Here is a 24151-nt window from a genome sequence, read left to right on the forward strand (position 1 = left end):
GTAGGCTTTGATTGCAGAGAATGTAGCTTTTTACTCTGAGTGAAATGAGGTGTTTATTGGAGGGTTTCAAGAAGAAAAGAGACTTAAACTGCTTCTATTTTACAACAGTAGAATGCATGTGGTTGCCCTGTGGAAAACAGAATGAAGGTGTACAGTGGTGGAAGCTGGGATCTCAGGCTGAAATCTGTTTCAGTGATCCAAATGAGAATTTTTGGCACTTGGATCAGTGTGGTGAGGGTGAAGGTTATGGTAAGTAATCTAATTTTGAACATATGATTTAAAAATTGAGTCAACAGAATTTAAATATTTGAGGATATTGATGTGCAATAAGCCTGTTCTGTTAGTAGTGGGTTCACAGGTGATTGTTAGAATAATCCAGGAATGAAATGTTGAATTTTTAAAATATTAGGATGAGAAGAAAAGGACAATTGTTAAGCATTACATTACAGGGGATTTTGGTAACTGAAAATGTACAGAGAGAGGAAGATATAAGTAAATGCAAGAGTTAAGTAAGAATCAGAGTAAAGAAGAAAATCAAATAATAAACTTTTAAATTTTACTTTAAAATACATACAATAACAACCATGAAGTCTAGCTTGTACCAGCCATTAGTGAAATAGGCTTTAAAACCATATGCCATCCACTTTAGAAGCATTTCCAGAATGAAGATGTAAGTGAAGATCATGTCAGCATATTCTAATAAGATTTTAATAGTCTTTCTCTGGTCAATATATATATCCTCAAAAGCCTGTGGGTAAAAAATTTAAGGATTAGTATACATGCAATTTCTAAAAAATCTTCAGCATAGAAAGGAATGAAATACCCTCCCTAGTAAGCACTTGGTGAGCAAAGTCATAGGTTGTAGTTTAAAGGTTGGTTCAATTTATTTGGATTTATTCACATAATCCGTAAGTATCATTTTCTGATCCCATGCCGCCCATAGCAGACATTATTAATCGGTCCCAGAACTTCTTCTTATACAGACTGAACTTGGCACAGTGGTCCAAAAAACTCTCAAATCAGTTAATCACACTAAATATATGAGGTGAAACCTTTACTCACATCTGACTGGTTCTTATCTCTAATTCCATGTTGCCAACTCACAGATATATGCTAGTTGCTAATAGAGAAGTAGAGATTTTTTCTAAAATGTGTCTTCAGATATCCACACTGCTGTTAAAAGAAAAGTCACAAGACTTGCTCTGCTGCAGAAATAATCAGGTAAACCAGTGGAAGCACATGAATATGAAATAAAACTATAATCATTTCTCCAAAGCTTCTCAGATTTAATAGGTTAATCTTAATTTTACTGTGGAGGATGCCAAGTCTGATAATGTTATTTAAAGCAATTTTGTGTTTTTATTTTGGCACTGAAAAAAGGCAATAAAGTACCAATAATGTCAGGCAGACCTGTATCAAAGTGCATTAAAGGTCAAAAAGTAATCAAGGATTAATATAAGTGTATGCAAATAATGGTGTGATTCTTATAAGTCTAATGTTAAATAAAAGTAAATATAACATGACAGTAGAGTTACTGACTTTCAGTTGAACCAATTACGGAGTAAAAGTGTCTGTATAACTAAATCATAACTATCTAAAATGATTATAAAGGACTTTATTACATGTATTTATTAAATAGTATAGAATGCAAAATAATATAAAAAGATACACAAAAGTCTCCAATTAAAAAAAAACACAAAAAATGGGCAAAACTGATCTATGGCAGTTGAAGTCCACATACCAGCTACCCACGGGGAGTGTGGAAGTAATTTTGGGGGTCAGAGTGTGTGGTTCTGGAGTCCATGTAATGTTCTATTCCTCAAGCTAAGTGACAGTTCCACAGGTGCATTCACTTTGTGAAAATTCTTTAGCCTATACACTTAGAATTTCCATGGTTTTCAGTATGTGTGCTAAATATCAATATAAAGTTTATTTAAAAAATGTACGCAGTACAGTCTGGTTCCCAGCTGTGACTCCATTTTCTCTGTGCATTTCACAATTAACTATTTCTTGTGTATCCTTCTCTGATCTTCAATCAAATATAAGAAAATAATATACATTTTATTTTTCTTTACTTCCTATGTAAAATGTAGCATGCCTCATTCAATATTAAATAAATAAAACAATTTCAAAATACATGAGTGACCGTAGGAAACATGAATGTTAATAGATATCTAATAGATATACTTTATTCTATATCTTCCTTTTTTCATTTATTACTATATCTTGAAATATCAGCATGCATACAGCTTTTGTATGTTTTTAAAGATCTATTTATTTATTTTAGAGAGAGAGAGTGAGAGAGAAGGGGGAGAGAATCCTGAAGCAGGGTCCCTGCTGAACATGGAGCCTGACCTCGGGCTGGATCTCAGGACCCTGAGATCATGACCTAAGCCAAAACCGAGCTGGTGGCTTAGCCCATTGAGCCACCCAGGCACCCCAGCTTTTGTATTTTTAAAATAGCTGCAGAGTATCCCATTGGGTGATTGCACCATAGTATATTTAAACAATCACTTATTATGGACTGTTTTTGCTTTTCAATCTTTTTCTATTACAAAGAATTCTTCAGTGAATAGCCTTGTAAATGCCTTTAATACATGCTCAGATATTTGTAGGATAATTTCCTAGAATTAGGGTTGTTGGGTCAATGAGTAAATACATTTTTGGTTCAAAGGTTGTTTAAAAGTATAGACAGTACTTCTCTTTCCTGATTGAATTGGTATCAAAGTACTAGCACAGTACAACAGTATGTATGTGCATATTATTAAACTTTGTCTCATACATAAAACTTTATTAAAGTAAGAATTAGATATCTAACATTCATTTTTCCCACTGTCATTCATATATTTCAAAATTGTTTTACTTATTTAATATTGGAAGAGGCATATACAGAATTTAAGAAACTGTAATGTATGTCTTCCAAAGGTAAAATCACAGAATATGAACTTTGCTGCTATAAAAAGTTTTCCAGGGAAAACTAACATGATGACTTTAAATAACAGATTTCAGGTATATTTTCTCCCATAAAAGCCTCACATACTTACTTACCAGAGCACCTGTGCTGAGCAGAGTGATAAGGCCAATGAAACACTTAAAACAACTGTTTTCCACTATCTTGCAGCAGGTTTTCCTTATGTTCTGCCAAATTTTTCTTTTCTTGGATTCTCTACTAAGTTGGCCAGATGAAGATCTTTGTCTATAATCTGTCAAGAATGAAACTGCTAAGAAGAAGAATCTTAAAAATCATGAAAAAGTAAACATCTCGGGGCGCCTGGGTGGCTCAGTCATTAAGCGTCTGCCTTCGGCTCAGGTCATGATCCCGGAGTCCTGGGATCGAGCCCCGCATCGGGCTCCCTGCTCAGCGGGAAGCCTGCTTCTCCCTCTCCCACTCCCCCTGCTTGTGTTCCCTCTCTCTCTTAGTTTGTATATGTGCTGTGTCTCTCTCTGTCAAATAAATAAATAAAATCTTTAAAAAAAAAAAAAGTAAACATCTCAAATTTTCTACCATATTTACGGAATCTAATACAGGTGCTCTCTGACTTATAAACATTTGATTTTTACCCCCTGCTGCTCTGACCACTGCAGTCATTGAGGAAAGAAAAGAAAAACTTAACTTGTGAGTAGTTTGGGAACAGTACAGGGAAAGAAATTGTGAAAGGCAGAGATGACTTAGAACATCCCCTAGCTTTGTGGGACAGAGTCTGAGAATAGAATTTATCCCCTACCCTTCAAAAACAAACAAACAAACAAAAAACACATACAACATCTTCTACATACCACATTTTGGTATAATGTCTGGAAGTTCATTCTCTGAAGATTCACATGGCATAATAATCATTCTCATTTAAGTACATAGATATTTATGAAACATTAAGAAGTATAATGTTATTTAAGTCAGTTAAATTGATGTCAGGTCTTAGGTGGCATGAGAATGGGATTCTGATTGAGACTATCTGAGGAGCTCCCCTGGATTACAGAGTACTTTGTGGGTAGGATGCATGTGCAAGGGTTGAACTCTACCTTCTGGTTAAGAGAATTAGCTTATAAAATCCCAGACTTGAGAAGACAGTGCTTAACAGGTGAGAAAACGAAGAAACAGGGGTGGGTGGAGTTTAAAGTCAATGCATTTCATTTTAGAATTTTACCTACTGTCACTTTATACATCTTTGGTCAAAAAAAAATACATATATATATATATATATATATAGGAAATGTTTCCCCCTTTGTCTTGAATGATACAAGTCCTAGAAGTTGAGCTACTGAGAGCAAGTTCTTGTTTTGAATAGAGGAATTTGAGCATTTAGCAGTTATCATTCTGATTTCCAGTGATTTCCAATGTCCAGAACCTGTAATTATTTGTTAATCTTTCTAGGAAACTAATTTGAATTATAAGTCATCAAGAGATGTATGTTACATAAGTCAAATGACTGAAGCCTTATACATTTCTTCATATTCATGTGAGATATAAAAATAAATCACCATTACATGATTTGTTTTCCTATGAAAGATAAAGGATGTTTTCATATGAGTATTTTGAATATCGACTGTAACCCATGAAGCATAAAAATACACAACACATGCACACATGCATGCACACACATACACATACACTTATTTAATCTTTTTACCAATCCTGTGAGGTAAGTTTTATTATTATCCTCAGTTTACATATTAGGAAATGAGCCTGAGAGGGGTAAGTAAAAGCTAGTCGATGGTGGGCTGGGATTCGAACTCTGGCTATCTGATTCCAGAGCCAATGCTCTTAACTATTGTATTAAACTTCCTAGGAAATAGGCCCTCTCCCTCTTATCCAAATGTTGACTTTTTTATTTACATTCCCTATAAATTTTATCAGGATTCATATGGGCATGTGTACATGCACCATATATTTGTGTGTGTGTTCCTTAACCAAATTAATAAACTCTCTAAAATTAAAATATATCCAATAGTATTAGGTTAAGAGAAATTTAGTCTAATTTCAATATAATGATCAAAGGAACTTATTTTTTTTTAAAGATTTTATTTATTTATTTGACAGAGAGAGACACAGTGAGAGAGGGAACACAAGCGGGGGAGTGGGAGAGGGAGAAGCAGGCTTCCCGCAGAGCAGGGAGCCCGATGCAGGGCTCGATCCCAGGACCCTGGGATCATGACCTGAGCCGAAGGTAGACGCTTAACGACTGAGCCACCCAGGCGCCCCAAAGGAACTTATTTTTTTCTTACCGTTTTTCAGATGCTTTGGCTTCTCACATTCATAAGCCATTTCTTCTTCTTCAGAGATAGCAATGTCAACTGTACTGCATTCAGACGAGCTAGATTGCTTTACCTTCTGAAAAGTAAAGTCCCACCAAAAAAGCTGTGATTAAAGCTTCACTGGAGTTCATGTCATTTTCAGAAATAAGAAAAATTGTGTACAGAAAGACTTCTATCAGGTTTAAAGACTTTTCAGGCTAATTTCAGGATTGACATTAAAATGCATACATATCTCTGTGAGTTGAGGTTTTAAAAAATTAATTAAAAATTCATTTAAGCTAAAATATTTAACATTCAGTTCATAAAACCATTCTCCTTAAAGATGTATAGAATACTGTATCTCCAGTACCCAAAAGGATTTGAGTTTCAAAGTTCTCTTGAAGTTATTCACAAGGGTTCCATATATGCCATTTCAGCTAGATGAGCAGTATCAGAATATTACCCCTTGATGCTAAAGATGAGTAGACAAGAGTGCACTTAGTTTGTATTGTACAATCTAGTCCAGACATGCTTGTGTTTACCATCACAGGATAGGACTGATGTGAAGTTATCCTGAGGTGAAATGAAGAAATGGCACAAGGAATAAGGGTCAGGAATAGACCTGGGAAAGTGGTACCAGCCCTATGGAGAGAGGCTATTTGCAGGGATTGACATTCTTTCTCACTCTGCTCTTGACTGAAGTTCAAGTCTGTATAGGATAAGATAGCCATGACTTTGTATATGTGGTAATAATGCATGTGACATGCATGGCTTTTATTTGAAATGATTATTTTCTCACAATGCTTTATTTCACTTCATTTTAAAATAAATATACAACGTATCATCCTTTAAAACGCCCAAGATCCTAAAGTTAATAAGGAAGATTTTTTTATAATTTAAAAGTAAGATAAATGTATTAAAACATATGGGAAGAAACAGTCTTATTTCTTAAAGATTAAGGAAAGATCTAAGTAAAGTATATCAAAAGGAAAATTATAAGTATTGTGTCCTACCAATTGGTCTTATCCACAATAAATGTCAAGGAAATCTAATTAGGAAGCTCTGTTTGCCTTAGACCTTACATGGTCAATTGTCAGTAAGACATTTGGTGCTCAATTAAAAAAATATATCCATCAGGAGATTACTCTTAAACAAATTGCTTTTATTATTTCAATTCCTCATATTTTCTTTATTTCTGATGAAATAAAGGCTCTAGCAAGGTACTGATTTGAAAGTAAACAATAAATAAATGAATATTATATAGCACTTGGACATTCCATAATTGAAAATCATACACCTTATATTTATGTTATTTTAGAATTCTTACATCAACTATTTGATGTCATTTTTCCAAACGTTTTTTAGTATGTATTATTCTAAATTTAAAAATAAATCAATTGGGATTCAAAATTATAAATAATTTTATTAGAAGACTACTTAGTAGCATGAGAAAGCAATCATGCTATACTGTTACATTATCAAAAGTTATAAAATCCAATGTAAAGTTCGATGTTATTTTTATGACTATATAAATTTAGTTATGTTGCAACTAAAAAATGGCTGAAAGTTTGAATACCAAAGAAAGAAGAGAATGTATCTCAGAATTATCAAATCACATGTGATTTTATATTCTTTGTTTTTTAGTAGATCAGCATCCTAAAGCACTCATGAGTTGTATAATCTTTAAAGTGTCTAAATTAAAAATGTAACTAAATATACAGATAACTGAATAAACCTATGAGTAGCTAATCAATCAACAGGAGCATTGATTTTTTGCTGCAAATTATGCAGCACAAATTACAACTCCTGAAACCTCACCATTTACAATTATATTTAGTGTCATCCTTCCTATATATGTTCATATCCCAGACTTTCTAATGAGATTGGCAAGAAGTTTCCCGGAGCATCTCAACATGATGTGCTGTGATAAATAGCAATTTTACCCAGAAATAGATGGTAGTCAAAGTTGTAAGTGAAGATATGTAAGTGTAGCTGGAGAAGAGTTTTCCCTGTTTTCTAGAAATGGTATTAATTAAGGGAAAATGAACCTAAAAATATTGGGCATGCTAAGGAGTGAAAGTGTTTCTCTAACACAAAGATAGATGCCTTCACTAGGAGCTGGAAGGATTTTGAATAATTGCAATTCAACTCCTGTTAGGCCAATTTGAGAAGTTATTGCAGAGCAGCTGCCAAGCTGGAAGAGATCTGGGCAACAAGATGGTGCCAGAGACTTTTCTGGGGATGTGGAAAGAGACATTGTCTTCCCCCACTCAGTGCCTGTGAATGATCTGAGATGGTTCCCTACTGAGGTACAATGCAAGAAGCTCACAGAGCAGATGTGATCTCTGTAGATGTAGCTTTCTATTAAATTACACCTCCTACTGAGATATCTTAGTGCTTGCAAATGAAGACACTAAGGTTGATTTCAGTAGGGTGTACATTTTAGAAGCTAAGTTAACAGCAATATCTATACTTCTTTGAATGTGTTGGGTTTTTTGTTGTTGTTGCTGCTTTGTTTTGTTTTGTTTTGTTTTGTCCTGGAGTTGATAAAGCTACACACTGCTCACAATTCAAGCTGGTGGGTTTTCTTTATTCTTTTAGGCCAACTCAATTACATATGTTATAGTAAATGTTGCAGAAATAAAGTGACAAGAATCCTATAATTTTAGCAAGTAAGAAAGTATTTTAGCTTTCCTGTAGTCCAGTTTCACATTTCAAAAATGATAACGCCCAGGAGAGTTTAATGATTTCTCTCATAATACACATTGATTTTGAAAACTTAGTTTTCTTCAATATGTTTTCATCATCCCAAACTGCCTGCTTATTAATTTATCAAATTTTGCAATTATATTATCTAATTTTACTAAGTGTTAACTATAGACTGGACATTGTTCTATGCACCACTGAACTATTTTTCTCAGTCCTATCCTCCCTAAGAAATGGATTCAATTTTACCTGAATTTATAGAGAAGGAACCTGAAGCTTAGACAGGTAAATTAACTTGATCAGGAGCATACAATCAGGAGCAAGGAGTGCCATAGCTAGGATCGAATGGGTTCTCTAACTCTGCAACTTCAACACTAATTCACTTTCTTACCAATAATGCCTCAAATCAACAATAGCAATCAGAATATTCAAACATCTTACCTCTTTACTGCTCCCATCACCTGACTTGCTTTGAACCTCCTTATTATCCAGATTTTCTATATCAGATTCTCCTGAAGCAATTGGTACAGTTTCTGAGGCACTAGGACTGGGGATAAGTGATTGACTCTCATTTTCAGTCATTGTGTTTTTCTCTGTGCCACTGCTTTTTTCCTTATCCTTGAGGAAATCTTGAGTGTTGCTTAATTCAGAAAGGGTATGGTCAGAAATAGTCTCTTTAACATATACAGCATTTACATCGTCCATTGTGTCCTTTGAAACATTTTGGTTTTTGCATAACATTTTAGAAAGCACGTAGTTTATTCCTTTCTGAATCTTTGCCACTGCACGCTGGAGATTTTTTGCTTCATCGTCCTCTTCAGTTGTTGTAGCCTTGTATGAACTAAATGAGCTCACCAATGCCAGGAACAGGTAAATTATCTAAGTGAGGAAGTAAATGAGGTTAAGTTTATCTCACTTTTTGTTTCCTTCTAAACAATAAAACATCTTTTTTAAAAAGCTGACCTGAGATTTGCAAACAGAATATGAACTACAATGCTATGTAAACTCTACTGTTCTTACAGTGGGTCAAGTGCTGTGCTAAGAGTTTGTACAGCCAGAATTCATTTTAGGGTCACAACATTCTATGACATATCATTTGTTTCTCTTTTATATATGAAAAAGGCAAGGCTTACAGGTGTCAAATATCAAAGGTCATATAGATTGGACTCAAGTCTGTCTCATTCCAAAGCTTGTTTTCCTTCACTGAGCCAGGCTACCTCTTCCAAGATGAGAAAACAAAACTGCCTCTTCAGGTGGCTGTCCAATTCAGCACTATCCCAGGAAGACATACAATGACATCTTCACGAGTTCTGCAAACCCACAAGGAATATCACGGGGAGAAAGCTATTCTTGGTTCTGAAGCCTGCATCTAAATTTTCTTGCAACATGCTAGCACAGGGACTGGGTAGGTTAATTGATTCTCTGTAGTAATAAATTTGGTTAGATAAGAAAGAGATGAGTGAGGGAAGAATCATTCCTAATAGTTGTAAATTATTTGAACTCAAGGACAGTGTATATTTTGACCTTTATTATCACTGAAAGATATGATCAAGCCACGTTTAGTTTCCAGAGAATCATGTTTTTATCTTGTTTGTAATTGTAAGACATAGATAATATTTTTGGAGTTTAGAGTTGGAGATTCATACTGATAATTCTCTTAGACTTAAAAAAATAATTTGAGCATCTTGCTTGTTATGGAAGTTTTTCTGCCTCTCTTTGGATATCTGAGCTTTTTATGATTTAATTTCTTTTATGTTTTACATATTGTTTTTAACGGGCAAAGTTCAAATGACATGAATTATGTTTAAGAATATATATATAAATAATATGTATATATGCTAAGATAAAATTTACTTACAGATAATATGGGCAGAGGCTCTATGGCCCTTGTACGAATTACATTATTAGCATTTCTATCATTCTTAAAAGACAGTGAGTTCAGGATGTTAAGAGGGCAACACCAAATATAATTTTAGGTTATTGGTTGTTTCTTTTCCTTCCTTTGGTTATTAAGCATGGTGAGAAATAAGGAAAGGAGGTTAGGTAAGAATTTCATAACTATAAGCTTCATGTGAGCAGGAACCAAGTTTTCTCTTAAGTAGACAACTAGCACAGTGCTAGGCACAAAATAAGTGATAAATACATATTTGTTGACAAAATTAATTATAGAATGAATGAAAGAATAGATTTTGTGATAGGATTTGGACAAGGAAAAATTTTGTTACTATGGTTGTATTTTTAAGAGCTTACAATCTAAGATTTCTTATATCTTAGACACACATACCCCACACACAATACCTGCAGATTTACATATACAGTAAAAATGTTAAAAGGCTGAAAATGAAATTCAAAATGCTCTGAACTATGGCATAAAGAAAAATCTTGCAATACTACAAGATGCTACTGTATTGTTCAAGTGTGCACTGAATTAAAAGTAGTCTCTTAAAGGAATAAAAAGGAAAAAGAGAATGTGTAAATGACCAAAACTATAGAGGACTGACTACTTCTTATTTGAGCATTAATAAAGAAGGAAGGGGAGACAAAGATTATATTACATAAGTTTAGAGTAAATTTGTTCTAGTCATAGTGTTTTTATAAAGAGATTCAAAACATTTTTTTTTGTTTTTGTGTTGAAAGATAAAAGATAAAATAATGTTTCTAAAACAAAACATTTAAATGTCTCCCCTGAAATTTGCCCTCTCCTTTACCTCAAGGATATCTATCTGTTAGGTGAGAATTGAGCAACTCTTATCAAAATAAAATAGTAGGGTCTAAGAGAAAGAAGATTTAAGACTTATTTAAGTAGTTATTTTTCAAGTATTTTTAAAGTATTTTTAAAGTACAAGTAATAATTTGATTAGTAATCAAGGAATTTAACATACATGAAGATTCTATTTTAATATTGTTCAAATTATATCTTAACATACATTTAATTTGGGAATATGTAAACATGTTGAGTAACATACATATTTATCATCAATTTTTTATTTTTAAAAAGCTACTGCATTTTATATTGTTTTCTATTTCTTTTCTTTTTGTGTTTCTATCCCTCAACCAGAGACCACAATTCACTTGGTGGCAACTACTTAAATTGCAGGTAAAAACACTTGGAGGGTTTGCATGACTGAAACTTCTAAATAATGTTTAATTAACAAAATTCTATAAATGTAGGAGTTATAATTTTCTAGAGTTTAAAGAAAGTGAAACAAACATTTATGAATATTTATAGAGTGCTAGCTAATATTACTTAAGTTACAATAACCATATAAGGCATATATTATTGTTATGTTCATTCTCCTATTAGAGATTGTCAGGCTTAAAGAGGCTGAGTAATATGCACAAAGCCATTTAATTAGTAAATGATAGGACTGGAATTTGAACCTATGTTTTCTTGGATCTGAACTCTGTTATTTTCTACAACTTAACACTGCATATAACTATTTTAAAAACCACTTAAAAAAAAAACCACTTAAATACTTGCTTTTGTATATGATAATGTTTTAAGGTTTCCACTTAAGGCTGAATCATTGTTGGAATTTTGTTGGGCAGATAAGATAAAGTTAAATCTAAAAAATGCAAACGACCTTCTTTTTACACCAATATTGAGTTGTAGTGTGAAATTACAATGCTATAATGAAATGAGTTGGAAGTACAGGGGAAAAGATCTACAGCCTTACAGATTCTTTCCTTGCATTTTTTTTCCCTTGTATTTACTCTAGTGTTATCATGATGTCCCATACGTGGATGACTGTTGAGGGGAATAAAGTTTAAAAGATTCAGTAAGCCAAGCAATATAATGACCAATCAATTGGAAATGGAGGCTCGTGTAATTCCATTTTACCCTGAAATCCCTCTGTCTATTGACTTCAAGTTTCTGATCAGTAGGAAAGAGAAAAATAAGAAACAGAGTGGAGTTCAAAAACAAAGAAACAGAAGTACAATTATATAACTGTCTCAGCATTTTTGCTTCTTTGTGAAGTGTGTGTGTGTTATTTATGCCAATAGCCATCAACAATGGCCCTTCCTTTTGGGAACAGAAACTTATATTTCATTTGGGAAATCACCCTTATCTCATTATTAGTTGTATGATTGGAATGATACCAACTCCAGCTCCAGGACAGGGTTCTGAGTAGCTTAACATAATAATATATTAATATATTCTACACTCTGCACAATAAATAATAAATGTATTCCACACCTTGAGCAATAGAGATTGGTTTACAAATAGACATGTGACTCAGAGCTAATAAGATAAGAGGAGAAATTTGCTGTGACTTCTAGGAAAGAAACAAGAATTTCTCTTTTACTAGACTTGACATGATATGAACACATGAAGCTTTACACTGCAGCAGCCATCTTGATAAAACAGAGGCCACTAGGGGCGCCTGGGTGGCTCAGTCATTAAGCGTCTGCCTTCGGCTCAGGTCATGATCTCAGGGTCCTGGGATGGAGCCCCACATTGGGCTCCTTGCTCTGTGGGAAGCCTGCTTCTCTCTCCCCCACTCCCCCTACTTGTGTTCCCTCTCTGGCTGTCTCTCTCTGTCAAATAAATAAAATCTTAAAAAAAAAAAAAAACCACAAAAAAAAACCAGAGGCCACTAGCCAGCAAGGGGCATACAGAAGACAAATCTGAGATATGCAAAGATCTGTCTCTAATGACCTTGTTTGAACATATGTGTCATACCACAACTGAAGTGAAATCTATCTCTGACATTTTGAGTTATGCATGCTGATACATATGTTGATTTTTGTTTCAGCCAGTAAGAATAGGGTTATGTCAGTGGGACTTGAAAGTGTACTGATAGCTACAGAGGCAGAGGGCATTGAAATATTTATACATGTTGGACCCTGTTCTAGGCTTGGATGATATAGAGAATGGTCTTGATCCTTTCCTTTGTGGAGCTTAGTTTAATAAGGAAGGTTGAGATAAGTACATCAATAATTAAACATAATGTCAGCAGTGCTAAGTGGATAGGGTCATAACCAAGGTGAAACAGAAGCCATGAGGAAGGTCACCAACAGATACAATGGAGTCTAACCTGTGATTTTTTTTTTCAGTCTTTTGGAAACTGTATTTTATCTCTATGATTTTATGAATAAAAACCAAATGTTGAATCCTCTTTTTTCCTGTAAGAGCAGTTTTCTTTTATAAGCCATTCCCTTTTCTTGGAAGAAGTGAAAGCTACTTACTCAATCCATGTAACACCAGTTCAATTACTGGGAATTTAAAAGTGATAGCTTCCTCTCTTAGTTAATGCACAATAGTTGTATAAACCAATGATTTTCAAACTTTGCTGCACAATTTAATCAAATGACAACTTTTTAAAAATCCTGATGACCACACTATGTCCACAAAACAATAAAATCAGAATCTCTGGGAATGGATCCAGGGCATTACTATAGTTTTATTAATTCCCCAGGTTATTCCAATGTGCAGCCAAGTTTGACAACCAGTGTTACATTTAAGTGCTTCTTAAAATTTTAATGTGCATACAAATAACCTGGGGTTATTGTTAAAATGTGGTTTCTACTTCTGTAGGTCTGGGATGGGGTCTAAGGGTCTGCATCGTTAACTATTTCCCACATGATGTCAATGCTATTTGAGTAGCAAGGTTATAAAACAGTGCTATCCAACAGAAATATGATGCATGTCACATATGCAACTTTCTAGTAGCCACATTAAGAGCATAAATAAAAACAGGTGAAATTAATTTTACTAACATATTTTATTTAACTAAATATATCAAAAATGTCATCATTTTAAAATTCATTCAATATAAAAATTACTAATAAAATAATTTACACTCTTTTAGACTTCAAATCCAGTGGGTATTTCCACTGGTAGCACATCTCAAATTGAACCACTCATATTTCAAGTGACCGACAGCCACATGGGGCTAGAGGCCACCATATTGGACAACACAGTTAATAGACCCCTAGATCCCATAAATCCATATCATGAAAATACCAGACTACATTGCATCAGTTTTTCAAGGAAAATTTAAAAGCATGGATTACTTACCAATAAGTTTCCAATTAAAATGACCATCATGTAAAAAGGAATACAACCAAATTGGCCTGCTACCTTAAAGCAATCCCACAAAGTCTCTATCCACTCTCCACAGAGAATCCGGAACACATTCAGGTAGGAGTGGAAGAAGTCATGCATGTGCCAGCGTGGGAGTCGACAGTCTTTGTCTATGTTGCAGACACATACTTCATAACTCATACCAAACAGCGTCAGGCCAACAACAGCAGAAAAGAATGTGAACATGAACAACAGCAGGACCAAGTCTTTCAGGGCCACCAAGGAGTTATTAAGAATCTGCATCAGAATCTTAAATGTCAGCCAGTATTTTGCCAACTTGAAAATTCTCAACTAATACAGCAATGCCAGAAACAACAAAAATAAGAAACAAACAACAAAAAACCTGGTCACTATTTATTATGATGTACATTTAAAATTTTTATCAGCATTATACACATACACATACAGTCTTTAGTGTAATACTCAGTTTTAAGTATTATTAATACTAACCACTGAAAATTAATTTTTATACAATTCTTAATACATCATACATATTCTGTATTTTTTACACTAGATCCCACACATATCTTCTTCTGTTGATCTGTCAATTTCCATTCAATATTATATGATTATAACTACTTTAGTTTTATGTTTTAATATCTGGTAGGGCAACTATCCATTCTTTGTTTTGCTTTTCACAACACATAGGAAATTCTCCCACATTCTGACATATAGATGATATTGAAAAGAGTCTGTTAGGTCCCATTAAATTCCGTTGAAGTTTCTATTATGTATTTTCCTTTAAAGTAACGTATCAGAAACCAAACTCAGCAGTCTAGGTTTAGTCTGAATATTTCTCTTCTTTTCACTAGATTTTTTATTTCTATTGATACAGGATAGGATTACCTTAAAATTTTGTCACCATATTACAGTGAACTTAATCATCTAAAACTGAAACATCATTTTTATATATGTTATACCTTCCCCAACTTTTCTAGTATATGTTGGCTTTCTGGACTCAAGAGTAGGGCTTCACTTTTATCCATGTAAAACTGAATCATTTCTATTCAGTCCATATTAGCCTTTCAGATACTTTGATACTATCTTTTATCATATTTTTTTTTGTTTCATCCATAAATATGATAGGTACATCTCATATATGTTTATCTTACTGATTAGATAGGTCTACGGGTGAGGACTTAAGACAGTGTTCTGAAGAATTATTTGGATGAGATCAAATCTACTTAATTGTATTGACTCCTGCTACATTCCTTCACTTCTTACCAGAATATATTACTTATCAAGTATGTAACATTTCCATACATACTCTTCTAATAAGATTATTTCCTTGGCTAGTTTTCTAACTCTTACTACCACCCTACATTACAGACATATACTCATTCTTAATAATTTTCATAATAACATTTCCCTGGTCTGACTGGTCTTTTATAAAGTTTTCTAACTCTACAGTTAGAAATACCCGATTCCAGTTCTTTAGTTATACACTGGCATTCAGCTTCTGGGACTCCACATTATCCTGTTCCAGGGGTACAGCAACCCTGGTCCTGCTTTCTAAAACTAGACCTTAAACTTGCTACATATGTGGATTATTTCCCTTGAGGCTTTGGTCAAATGACAGCATTGGAAAATGCTTATTCTTCCTGGCACTTTCTAAGCTCTTTACATAAAAATTAATTCATTTATTACTCCAAATGTCCCAATGGGACAGGTATTACTATTTTTCCCATGTTGTGCCTGAGGAAGCTGAGATAAATTTTCATAAAATAAAATTTAGATCTTGGATTCTACTTACCACCCTGAATGTTCGAAAAAGAGCCATCCCGTGAATATTTGCTAGATAAAGCTCTGCTAAACCATGGAACACAATCAGGCTATCAAAAATGTTCCAACCTACTTGAAAATACCCATATGGATGCATTGCAGTTATTTTCAAAATCGTTTCTGCTGTGAAAATTCCAATAAAAATCTAAACAAAAACAAAACACAAAGATGAGAATATGCTTCCAATTACACTATCAGAACCCTCATACACAAAAGCTATAACTTTTCACTGACACATTCTTCACAGTTCCTCTGTCAAGATCTGATTAGTTTTGGAGTCTGTATTGAAAGGATAGACTCAAACATTTTTAATTTAACAGTCTAACATCAAACATTGTATACAAAATCTTCAATTATTAAATAAAAACTATCCTGAAAGACAACAAAAGAATATTTAAAGATGAAAATCTTTTCATTTTGAATGGTTCCTTTTGGGATATGGAATACATGATAAGATATTTAATTTTTTAAAATTAATCTGTAAAAGAATTTAAAAAGTACATATGTGAACCAGGACAAAAAAACCCCAAAAAACAAAGTAAGCCTATGAACACTGTCTCTTGAAAACTATACTGGCAGAAATGACTAAATTGTTGTATTGTTACCAAGTAAATGTATAATTCAAAATGGGTAACAGTTTGGCAATTTATACTAATACCAAGCAACAAAGAACAACCACCATAAAAGCAAAGAAAATTAAACATTGTATATTTTCTTGAATGTGACTTGTTTTTAAACTCACAGAAATCTGTTTTGCTTTTTGCATTGTATTGATAAAAAAAGGATAAGTTTCCATCTAAGGCAAAGATAGGTGGCTAGAGCAGACAGGGCAGGTACGGTTGCAGTCAGGATTCAGAATTCAGGTGTCAGTGAGGAACTTGTATTTGTTATTTCACCTCTGCCCTGCTCTGATCTATGGAGCTATGGTACCAAGAAAGGGTATGTTTGGGAAGGGAGAGGAAATAAATAATATTTCCACTTAACCTAACTGTCAAGCAACTGACTAGAATCTCAGACTTAAATGGCAGAATTTTAAACTTTAGCTACAAACCTATTCGATGATAAGAACACCTACAAAGCAGAGCTGGGGGTGGTTGGTTGTGGAAGTATGAACATAATACTTCATCTGATAGGCATATAATGCATTTGTAACATATTGGAGTTATAAAATATAATAATGGGGATTATGATGACTGAAGAAAAGTTGAAATCACAAATGAAAATAATGTACAAGAGCCTTACCAGGTTTCCAATGCTGAGAATATTGTTGGTTTCTTCACTCATTGGATAACATTCCAAGGCCAAAAAACATATGTTTAGAATTATGCATACAGTAAGGACAAGATCGGTAAATGGGTCCATTATAATCATATGGATAAACTCTTTCAATTTTAACCAACAGGGAGAACAATTCCAGATCAAGAAAGTTTTAGCAAATCTATACCAACACAATGGGCATCTCTTCCTGGATTTTTTAGGTTCTGAAATGAAGGAATAAAAAAGTTAAACATTAGCAAATTGTTTAAGTTCTAACTAATAAAATATTTGACTTCGCATGCAAAGAGATGTTTAAAACTAGACTTCTGATTTGGAATTAGCAAATAGAAATATTTTGTACTAATAAAAATCAGAGCAAAGCAAATTTCCTCTATTTTGTTCATGCTTTCTGAGTTAGACAAATGAAATAAGACAAACCGTGTATTAGAAGCAAAACATAGGAGTTTCTCTCAAGAAAATAAATACGGAATAAAGTTGAGAGTATTATGATTTGTAATTTCTAGATTTTTATGCTTTACAAAATAATACCTTTTAATATTGTCCATGATAATGAGTTACTGGCTATATATAAAAAAGCAGATAGTACAGAAAGGATCTTAATATATTACTGTTATATTATCCAACCTCTACTTTTAATTATAAGTTAATACTTCTTTGTTGCTTTCAATGTTAAAGAAAATTTCTTAGCACTATTTGGTGAGTGCTAACAATGTCTAAAATACCAATGTCTAAAATATCATATGTATGGAATTGCTCATTTTAATATTCCTTTCTTTCCTTTCCAATGTCTAAAATATCATGTGTATGGAATTGCTTATTTTAATATTCTTATGTTATTCCTTAAATATTAGTTATCATCTAAAATTCTAAAGAAATTGCAGGATTCCTTTAAAAATGACTCATAGTGTCTAAATATTTTTTACTTTACCTTCCTCATGTCTGATAGCAGCCGTAGCATCATCCAACATATTCAAAGAAGAGATCATAGAAGTTGGTGATCTTTTCTTCATTTCTATTTGTGTGGTCTTGGTCTAAAAAGAAATTAGATGAGTCTAGTGCTGGCTTCTTCCCTTTGTAGATACAAGACTGTAACTATAAGAAGGTTTATAACCTTCTTTAAAATGCTGATTCTTACCTCCAGAAATCATTTTGGATTTCATCTTTTGCTACTCTTTACACTATAGGCAGTATTAAACTGATACAGGATCATTTGTGTAATGAATGTGTATAACTTGCAACTCAACAAATTATTTCATACTATGAGGTCAACTATAAAAGGAGGAAATCAGAAAATACTGGTTTTATTACTCATATTTGACAAACCATTCAATGTATACTTTAGGATTATTGCAAAATATCCAGCTGGCAATCATGCTACTGAATAATAGTATTTCTCAAACACCTTAAATTTTTCCTTGAGGGTATTTTATAACTTTGAAAAAAACTCTCTTGATAAAATCAAAATTATTTGGTTTTGTGATAATGAAATAATCTCGAATAGTATGAGGTAAAAGAATGGATTTAAAAGAGTTGTTTTGGCTAGAACATGTAAGATAATTCCATAAAGGAATCAATTCTTTCTGTCATGTCTCTTGAGTAATGGTTTTAAGATATTCTGTTTTGCTGATACAGTTACACAGAGTTCCAAAGAAGTCCTGCATTAGAAACACATTCTTAGGGTTTGCTGTAGATATTACAACTTCTATACCATCATAGTTACACAAATAGAGCTCAGATGTTTCTAGTGACCAAGTATAAAACTTATATTTGAATTTAAACTCTAAGAAACTGACAATAGTGGGACACCTGGGTGGCTCAGTCAGTTAAGTGTCCAACTCTTGATTTTGGCTCAAGTCATGATCTCAGGGTCATGAGATCGAGCCCTGTACTGGGCTCTGCACTGGGTGTGGAGCCTGCTTAAGATTCTCTCTCTCCCTCTCCCTCTGCCCCTCCCCACTCCACGTGTGTGTATGTGTGAGTGTGTGTGTGCATGCAAAAGAAAAAAAACTGACAATGGGTAGATAATATTACACCACAGGGTTCCCAACAGATTTTTCATTTGGCATACAAGAGAATGATATTTGTATGTTTGTTAACTTGGTAAATCGGTGTGGCTAAATAGGTGAAATAAATAGTAAATAAATTTGAATAGGCAAGGCTGCTCTGGAAGAGAGGTAAATGGCATGGGGTACTGCTTCACCAACATTGAAGGGATTAGTGATCGAGGCTCAATGATAACAGATACCCAGCACACCCTGGTTGGCAGGTTCTGTTGTGGTCTTTCTGAAGTGGCATAATAGATATCAAGGAATCATCATATTTATCTCATTCAGTATCAGTCAAGTTCCCTCTAACTTCATAAATACTAGAGTCAGAGGAGGTAAAAAACCAACTCTATTCTATACTGATTCCATCATGAAAATGACAGATTCTTCAGGTCTACAGATCTCTGTTCTCTCATTATTATTTTTTTTAAAGATTTTTATTTATTTATTTATTTGAGACAGAGAGAATGAGAGACAGAGAGCATGAGAGGGAGGAGGGTCAGAGGGAGAAGCAGACTCCCTGCCGATCAGGGAGCCCGATGCGGGACCCGATCCCGGGACTCCAGGATCATGACCTGAGCCGAAGGCAGTCACTTTACCAACTGAGCCACCCAGGCGCCCTCTCATTATTATTTTTTTTATTGAAAAAGTAAGCTAAAAACTCAGGATGTGAGGCTAATTTATTTACCTTAACTAAACTTACTCCAGAAAGTATTTTTTAACTGACTTACAAGGTTACATAAGATACAAGTTATAATTTATACAATTTCAAATTTCCATGAGTCAAAAACCTACAGAAGCATAATTGTTCTGTTATTAAGGTCTAACAGGGATTTCCCAGGTGTTTCTTCATAAAGATGATACTTGGTGATATACTGAATAATACCCTCTACTAGTCCTAATATAAAGGAATTGCCTCTCCTAGAGATGTTTCTAATAATGACAAAGTCTGATGGAATCACCCCAAGAAGCAATTTAGTAAAGATGATCATCTGTGTGGAGTGGGTAGAGTGAGGAGAGTAACAATGTTATTGTTGATGTAGTCACATTTAATTCTCTACTTACTTGGCTTGAACTGTGGATATATTTTAGAATATAAAATGAATAAACTCCATATCAGTCTAGTAATATAGTTACCTAAACAGAGCTCTTAAAAATATTGAATGAATGCCCACAAGTTGGCCAACTACTAAGGAAAGGACCATTTTATAATGCAAATTAAGAAGACAGTGACTCAGTAATCTCCTGTTTGGAAATTTAAGAGCTAATAGGGCATATCCAAAGTTAAATTAGACTGGAAAAAGGACCTGGGATTCTTGTTCTCACAACTGGTTTAAATTTTCTCTAGAGAGGAGGTACGAATAAGAAAGAATCCAGTCGTATTTCTAGCATTTAGCAATGAATACCTGAAGTATTCATCTTGGACTCAGATTTGTTCTCTCTACTGCAGCTACACTGGCCTTTTTAATCCTGACTTACTCTGTTCCGTCCCCCTACTTGGCACGGACTCATTCTTTAGATCTCAGTTCAAGCGTCAGTTTCTCAGAAAACCCTTTTATTACTCAGGGAAATCCTTTATTATAGGCTCTCAAAACATCATGTTTCTTACTTTTATAGCACTTGCCATGGTTTCATTTATTTTTTTTTTTTAGTAGAGAATAATACAGTGAATCACCAGGTACCCAATATCCAGGCTTAAAAATTAGTAACATTATACCCTTCATTTCTCGTGTATTATTCACCCTACTTTATTTAAAATATTTCAGGAAAAATATTTCAGATATCATATAATTCTCAGAATAAACTTTGTAAGACACATAATCACAACATTAGGATCACAATCAGAAAATTAGTAATTCCTTAATATTATCCAATACTCAGACCATGCTCCATTTTCTTTCATTGCTCAGAAACTTTCTATTATATTTTATTTGTTCCAATCGAATACAAAAAAGATCCCCATATTGTATTTTGTTCACAGGTCTACTGATTATCTTGTGACTTTATTTCTTCTATATGATTTATTTGTTGATGATAATGGATCACTTATAACTGTAGAATTTTTCACATTCTTGATTTGGCAGATTGTGTCCTTTTAGTGTAAATTAATGTGTTCTTCTCTTTCTTATAGTCTCTAGGAAAAGACAGATCTAGAGGCTTACTAGACTTAGCTCAGACTATGGCAAGAATACATTGTATGTGGTGTTTTATGTCTCCTGTTTCATAACATCAGGAAACACACAATGTCTGGTAGTCTGAGAGGTACAATTTTGTGTTTATGATAATTTTATGGTCTATCTCTACATTAGGCCATTAGCTTCATGAAGATAGATACTATATTTGTATTTATTAACATTTTAAAATCTCCAATGCTTAGTAAAGTGCCTAGCATAGAGTAGATTGTCAATAATGTCTTATTTAATTAGGTAGATGAGCTATAAGGATGCCATTTTAGATGGGCCAATATTTTTAAAAATATTTATATTCCTACAGTTGTATATATCTGATTCTCTTCTCGAGGTTTGGAAAGCGACTGGCAATTTTTAAGAAAGTTTCATCTGCCACCTGTGTATTTGATGGAATAAAATAGTGAAAAATGAAGTAAAGTGTTGAGAAATCAGATACCAATAAATACAAGTCAAACTTTGCAACTGGAACTCCTCAATAAAGATAAAATTTGAGGATTCATGAAGATGCTTATCATATGTGTGGAACATAGTCGACACTCAATAAATATTATATACTATTATTACTATTATCATTATTATTATTTTAATTGCCCCTAAAAGGGGGATATAGTCAAAGACTTAAGAGTTTTATGTTGATGGAGTATTCTCCATTATGTACTGCTGTGCCTTCTTGTGTTTCCTATAATTAGCCATTTACATTTTTTTTCAGTTGCTCAGTATACTCTAAGCACTGCCAAGTGTTTTACAAGAATTTATTTCATTTGGGGCGCCTGGGTGGCTCAGTCGTTAAGCGTCTGCCTTCGGCTCAGGTCATGATCCCAGGGTCCTGGGATCGAGCCCCGCATCGGGTGCCCTGCTCTGTGGGAAGGCTGCTTCTCCCTCTCCTACTCCCCCTGCTTGTGTTCCCTCTCTGGCTGTGGCTCTCTCTGTCAAATAAATAAATAATCTTTAAAAAAAAAAGAATTTATTTCATTTGAATCTCACATCAACCTCTGAGACAGATTCTACAATTATATACATCTTGCAAATAAAGAAGATGAAGTTCAGAAAGGTTAACAGACTTGGCAAATATCATACATCTATTAAGTGGCTAAAATAGACTGAAATCTATTTTTATCTGACTGCAAAACTGTGCTTTTAGCCAATATGATCTACTGCTTTGCTACAATGTGAGAATATGAAGCATCTAAGTAATCTCTCAGTAATTCCAACATCAGAATTAGAACCTGATTAGTCTTAAATCAGATAAGGCACCTAAAGGGTCCTCAATATGTGCCATTTTAAATTCTTCTCTTTCTAGTATTTTCTTAAGTATAAATAAAAAAGGAAAAGAAAGTAAATCTTGTGAAAATGACCTTCACTCTTACTTCCCCAAAAAAGTTTTTCATGACAAAATGTTCTAGTGCTCTTCCATGAAAAAAAATCCTTTACAATTGAAAGATTTTAATTAAAACCAGAAAGTCTTCATGTGATTCAAATGAATGGAGATATTAAGACATTGGGAAATAATTCAAGTTCTTCCTAAGCAGAGTTAATAGGGCATCTCATCTTGGGATAAGAGAAGTATTGTGCTCTTGGATACATTTGTGTGTAGCCCTTGACATTTGAAATACCACTTCAGAATAAATTACACATTCAGCATATCATTCAGACCATAATCATTCAATCAGAAGGACCCCACACTCATTTCTAGAGACAGAAATCTTTTGTAATTTTTTCTGTGACTTCCTCATGGGTGGTATAATGGCTATACTCAATAGCCTCTTTTAATACATGTTTTCTTCATACTCTCTATAATTGCTTCTTGTTTCAGTGGTATGCATGTTATGAGCCATGCAGACACAGCATCTATCAATAGATACTAGATAATTGGTGTGATCCTACATTATGTTGTTCAGTTCCCACGTTTTTAGTAGAATTACTTTTCTAGAGCTTCTTCATTGATGATGACTTAATAAAGAGTTTTATATGTAGGAAAGTTAACATTTTCCCCCTTTTGACCCAGAAGTTACCTTTGATATTAATGAATGTCTTAGCCAGCATTACTACGCATTCCACTTAATGCCTGAGTGTATCTTGGCTCTTTACTTTTCCCCATCTCTTTTTATCCTCTTCCATATGACAGGGTCTCAGTATAGCTTCTTTCTATCCTTTGTCTGCTCCTTTAGTCTGTGATGTTACCATCGAGTTTGCTTCTTTTTTCCAGTGTAAACAATCTTTATGAGCAGGTGTTGAGAGTGCAAAATGTAACAAATCTAGAGTGGAATGGAAAAGGAGGCAGAGCATGGCTCCCTCTCCCAAGTGAAGTCCTGTAACTAGGCCACTCCAGTCAAGGAACACTCAACTTGACTGTGGCCACTTTGGGCCCAGCACCCTCCAAAGACCAAGCCCCTAGGCAAGAGGGTTCTTTATAACACAGGGGAAGGGAGCAACACCTGGAACAGGCAGGGGCTGTAACCTACCCTAGGCCACTTGTCTCCTGCCTACCATACACCTCTACAGCTCCAGGTAGGGGTATTAGGAGACTGGGCTAAACCTATTCCTCCCCCAGCTGAGAAAGAAGTATGAGATTGCCAGGTCCTACTGAATATAAGAAAGCTACTTCTGGTTGCTCTCCTGGGTCCTCTTCTTTAATACACTTATGGCACAACTTTGATTTTTTAAAGATAATTTCTACAACTTCTTTAATGTTACTTCTATCAATATTTTTAGATTCATAGATTGAATCTTTCATTATGAAGCTAAAAATCTGAAAATAAACTCAAAAAACAACACTAAAATAATTGAAAATTAGAGTAAAACTTTACTAAGTTTTACTAATCATGGATTTA

General features: G+C 33.9%; 1 protein-coding gene across 1 annotated transcript in view; it reads right to left on the bottom strand.

Annotated features, from left to right (window-relative positions):
- The window catches only part of SCN7A (sodium voltage-gated channel alpha subunit 7), a 67743-nt gene that overhangs the window by 13385 nt on the left and 30207 nt on the right, over positions 1-24151 (bottom strand). Inside the window, exons 10-17 of the mRNA XM_021702900.1 lie at positions 18015-18117; positions 17051-17289; positions 15780-15953; positions 13961-14317; positions 8380-8817; positions 5224-5329; positions 3049-3203; positions 575-748 (exon numbers count right to left, since the gene is read on the bottom strand). Coding sequence (XP_021558575.1) covers positions 575-748; positions 3049-3203; positions 5224-5329; positions 8380-8817; positions 13961-14317; positions 15780-15953; positions 17051-17289; positions 18015-18117 — 1746 coding nt within the window. The remainder of the gene's footprint in view (positions 1-574; positions 749-3048; positions 3204-5223; positions 5330-8379; positions 8818-13960; positions 14318-15779; positions 15954-17050; positions 17290-18014; positions 18118-24151) is intronic.

Source organism: Neomonachus schauinslandi, chromosome 3, assembly GCF_002201575.2.
Source record: "Neomonachus schauinslandi chromosome 3, ASM220157v2, whole genome shotgun sequence".
NCBI classification, from domain to species: domain Eukaryota; kingdom Metazoa; phylum Chordata; class Mammalia; order Carnivora; family Phocidae; genus Neomonachus; species Neomonachus schauinslandi.